The 4,943-nt window shown below is 43.0% G+C and overlaps 1 protein-coding gene across 1 annotated transcript in view; it reads left to right on the top strand.

Moving 5' to 3' along the window:
* MTM1 (myotubularin 1) overlaps positions 1 to 4,943 on the top strand; it is a 74,541-nt gene that overhangs the window by 27,438 nt on the left and 42,160 nt on the right. The window contains exon 3 of the mRNA XM_018552594.1: positions 710 to 782. Coding sequence (XP_018408096.1) covers positions 710 to 782 — 73 coding nt within the window. The remainder of the gene's footprint in view (positions 1 to 709; positions 783 to 4,943) is intronic.

Raw genomic sequence — 4,943 nt, 5'->3', positions numbered from 1 at the left:
CTGATTGGGCTTTAAAGGTGTCCCATATTTTTTTTAAATTATTTTACAACCCTCGCAAGACTTTTGTCTTGCGAGGGTTGTATAGTGTATGGGCACCTTTACACAGTCTTTTCTGCCATAAAAAGCCTGTTGTGTCTGTTTTTCTAGTGCGGTTTATTAAACATGAGCCAAAACTAGACTAGCTGTGTTGTCTGTGGACCTGTTTTTTTTGTTTTTTTTACCATTTGCTTCATACAGACTAGCCTTATGTGTTGTAGGGTGTGGCATGCTAACAAAAGCCTATATATCTAAGGCTGTCCTTACAGTAGTAGAGGTCGCACGGCTTCCACACACCTTACGATCATCGTACGATCGCGGGATTTCCCGCGATTCTCGTACGATAATCGTAAGGTGTGTGGGGACCCTAAGGCATATGGCATGCTAGTGATCCTGCCACTGATGGTAACTTGCTAGGATGAGGATTGCAAACAAACCCCTTCTTTTTTTATGATGTGACTTTCTCACTGGCTGGAGCAGGGAGATATCACTCTAGGTAGACGAAATGCAGATGATTCACTCTCGCCAAGGAGGGAGCAATGCCTCGTTGGTCTAGCCAGTGAAAGAGTAATGTTGTAGAAACAGGCTACAGTGCCATGGGCTTAAATCACATCTGCTGTTTCATCTACCTGTATTACTATCATGTATTCCAATAAAGGTTTGTTTTATGCAGCCAACGAGAGATGGTTTAAACCAAGAGTCCAGTGATGAGATCCCCCTTCTTCCTGGAGAGACGCATGTGACAGGTGAGTTGTGACAAAAGGCCATGTATGCATCCAAGGACAGTATCATCCTAGAAATATGAAAACTCAGCAGCCTATTAAATAGTAACCATTTCAGTTGTTATAATTGCTATGCTTTACTTGTCCGTGCATTGACTTGCAATGAAGTCTAGCCCAGGCTGATTGTCTGAATTGTTGTCTGGCCAAGTAAGCATCCTAGCAAGTAAGATTTGTGGGACAATAATATATTTACCCAAGTAGACAGCTCCTTGTGTTCAGGTTCAGTTACACACGGCATTTTTATTTGCTTAGCGGCATTAGACTAACCCTTTGTGACCATTCGTTTATTTGCAGATGAGGCACATTCTGACAAGAAATGTCATTTTTTTTTACTACTTAATTAAAATTTTTACTTTTAGCTGACCGTGCGAATATAATGTAGTTTTCCTTTGCAATCTTCTTCTGCAGTTAGTTAATTTTAGTGAGGTTACATAAAGGTAAATGTCCTGAAAACATTTTGTGTGTTGAAGTGTGAGTGTTCATGTAACATTGGTCTGTAATCAGTTGATCAAAATGCCCTTTAATGTTTTCTCATCCATTGAGGGACACAGGAATTCAGATACAGTCAGGGTTATACTGCCACCTGATTGGCTCTGTCATTCAAAAAAATTGTAAGCCAGCATGTCTCAGTATTTTGCTGGTGCCGTAAGAGAATGGATGTCTTTTCTTAAACTGTGCTGAAAAACTCTAGCCGCCTTTTTAGTAGCTTTTGTTTCTTGGCAGTTTTTCTTTTAACTTCAATCAAGATTTCCTACACATCACTGTTGCAGCTGGTCTTTACACAGCAGCTTTTTGGATTAGGGCTTCCTCATTCTGGTACGGATGCCGTTCTAGGACCTCAAAAGACTGGACTTTGTGGGGCTGGCCTGGAATGTGATCTTCAGGCACTGGGCTTTGCATTGTGGTGCTTTTCAGATATGAGTGTACTGGTAAAAGTTAGATTCAGAGTGCTCTCCAGGTCCAAAGCTGTGGCACAGCCCCGGGGGTGACCTTTCTGAGTAAGGGTTGCCATACACCTTACAACCATTGTACAACATTTTTTGTGCAGACATCTCACCCTCGTTTTAATTTTCTTACAACTAGCCCATCATGCACAGACCAATGTAGTTTGCAGTTAACGTTCGTCCGCACCACCACCTGGCCAATTGTTATTGATGGAAAGCAGAGATTTTCATTTTAGCATGTGCAGTTTATCTTGAGATTTTTGTTGTACAACAACTCCACTAACCTGTCAATTTTTGTCCAACTAGACAAAAGTTTTCTATGCTTGAATGACAAAAATCTGCCAGATGTACAGTAATTGAGTTTGTGCACTTCCCATCAACTGGCAGATTTTTGGACGAAAACGCAATCGCAGACACAAAAATCTCCAAAAAATAGTAAGGTGTATGGGCACCTTTAGGCTGGTCAGACTAAAGCCCCAGGAGCTATAGAGCTAATGTTTGCACTGCTTCTGGTTTTACTTGAAATGGGTAATGCTTAGCGGATTATATCAGAACTCAATTCCTAGGTGGATTGTTGTGCACGTTCTGTGATCCATTTAGCACAGAGGAAGTACCATCCCACTGCTGCTCCTGGTTTGAGAATCATCACGTGAAACTCCAGTTTCTGGTCTGAACTCAGATTCTCCTTCAGCTCAGTTGCCCTGTAATCGGGGACCTCTACTGCAATGGACAAATTCACCCAATCCCTTCCAGACCTCCTGCAGCTGCAACAACCTTTCTGATTCACCTGCTATTTAAGGTATTATGTTGGAGGGATCCTGAGCCTCACCTGAGAGCGTGCTACTGTTGATTTTTTTAAACCGTGGTCTATTCCCGCTGTGGATCCACAAGTGGCCCACTTTAGTAGAGTAGAAAATTACTGCTTAGGTAGAGGGCATATTTTTGGAGCGTTTTTTTAGGGCAGAAAATGTGCTACAAAACGCTCATCGCCACTCAGGTCTAAGGTGTTGCATCAAAAACAGACAATGTATGTCAACATATTGCAGAGATGTGAACTGGCACCATTTAAAACAATGGTTATACTGTCTTTTAAATGCATTATGTGAATGGACACCAAAAGATACCTTTAGTGAATTTTGATGTTTTCAACAGTCTTGCTATTTGTTTTTTTTAACCAATAGAAACATTGGTTCAGCCATATTTACTAACTGCACGGTACTGTAAATGATGTGCTTCATGCTGCTTAGTACTGCACAAAGATTGTGTTTAGCTGTGCGTTTGTCAGTGAAATCCTGCGCAAACTGTCTGAAAGTATCATATCCTGTCATGAAAAACGTCTACTTACTGAAAATGAACCATAGTTGTGTTTTTAAAGCAAACCTGTGCTTAAAAAAACAAACAAAAAAAACAGGCTGCCATTGCTGACTTCTTCCTGAAAATGCTAGTTGCTAGACTGTCTTTGGCTTCAGTACTTTGAGACACTGACCTACAACAAGCAAGCATAGCAGTCGCGGATAAACTTGTTGGTACCTTATCACGAAAAAAAGGACAATTTGACTTGAACTTGATACTGACAGAATTTATTGGTGTCTGTGATTGTTCCATATTTAATAATAAGATGTTGCTTTTGATTTAACAGAATATTTCAAATACTAAAACAGATGAAAATAACATTAACAAAAATAATGGGATTCTTTACCTAGGTTGCACAACCTTTAGAAGTAGTCAGTGGGGTTCAGATCAGGGCTCATAGAAAGCCACTTCACAATAGGCCAGTGTTTTATTCTTAGCCATTCTTGGGAGCTTTTTGCTCTGTGTCTTGGGCCTTTATTCTTCTTGGAGGACCCATGACCTGTGACTAGGACAGAGCATTCTGACATTGGGCAGTAGGTTTTGCTCCAGAATTCCTTGAATGTCTTGATTTTGTTGTGCCCTGTACTTTGGGCTTGTTCACACAATGTCCAGATTCTGTCCAGACCAGAACAATTAGCTCCTGGACCAAAAACTCATCCCGAGGTATCCCTGTGTGTTTTCTGGGCTACAGTTCATACCTTTTTTGCTTCCTGTTCCAGACCGAAAAAAATTAATTTTTTCTGGACTGGAACGCACCAGAATGCGCAAAATGCATCAAACGCACAGACCACACTGGACTGCACACGAAAGCCCATTTTAAGCTAAAAAGAACCGGGAGGTGGCAAAACGCACTGAACTGCGTTTGCAGATCTGGTCAGGACATGGTGTGAGCATAGCCTTAGGGCAGGTTCACACCATTTTCTGGAACAGATCTGGTCTGGAAAATGGTGTAAACCTGCCCGCAGTTCCAGTGTATTCCAGACCAGGCAAAATGAGACATGCAGTATTTTTCTGGTCTGGAACAGACTGCTGGTGTGAACAGAGGCCAGAAATAGCATAGGGGCTAGGCTGAGACTGGATGTACTGCACAGACCTAAGATTTCGGGGGGACTGGCCCTTCCCAACCCCTGGTTGTATTATATAGCATCACAATTGCAACATCTGGCAGGGTGGGCACAAGGTGGGGTGCACCCACAGACCTTTAACATTGTCTTGTATCTTTTCAGGGGGCTAGACCCGCTGCAATACCTGGAGAGTGATTTATATGTTAAGAAGCATTCAGGCTTCCCCACAGTGAAATTGATGGGGCAGGTGTGGAGGGCAGCTAAAACCTTGATGCGAGTGGGTGGCATGACAGGGTATACGCCCTTGTGGAGTAATGGCTGCTTGCCTGAGCTGCTTCCTCTGGAGGGATTCCGCTCGTGGCGGAGGGCGGGTATCTGCACTGTAAACCAGTTGTATCAGGGGGACGCTATACGCTCCTTCAAGGATCTACAGGCTGAGTTTCAGATACACACCAACTGTTTTTTTGGGTATCTCCGGGTGCGCCACGCACTCCGAGCGCAGTTTCCTCAGGGGGCTCCGAGGTTCTCGCATACACCGCTCTTCGATACATTGTTTACCTCAACAAGTACCAAGGGGCTGATTTCATTAATGTACTCACAGTTTTTAATGAAATTGGTGGCACAGGGCCCCTTGAGGTGCAGAACAGGATGGGTGGATGACTTGGGTACCATTCCGGATGAGATATGGGATGAGATCCTGGAGAATGTTACTCAGGTTTCCCTCTCACCCACCCATAGACTAACGCAACTGTTCATAGTACATA

This window comes from Nanorana parkeri, unplaced genomic scaffold, assembly GCF_000935625.1.
Source record: "Nanorana parkeri isolate BGI_ZX_2015 unplaced genomic scaffold, ASM93562v1 scaffold93, whole genome shotgun sequence".
Lineage (NCBI taxonomy): Eukaryota > Metazoa > Chordata > Amphibia > Anura > Dicroglossidae > Nanorana > Nanorana parkeri.
The sequence above is the reverse complement of the archived record's forward strand: the minus strand, read 5'-3'. Positions and strand labels throughout refer to the sequence as shown.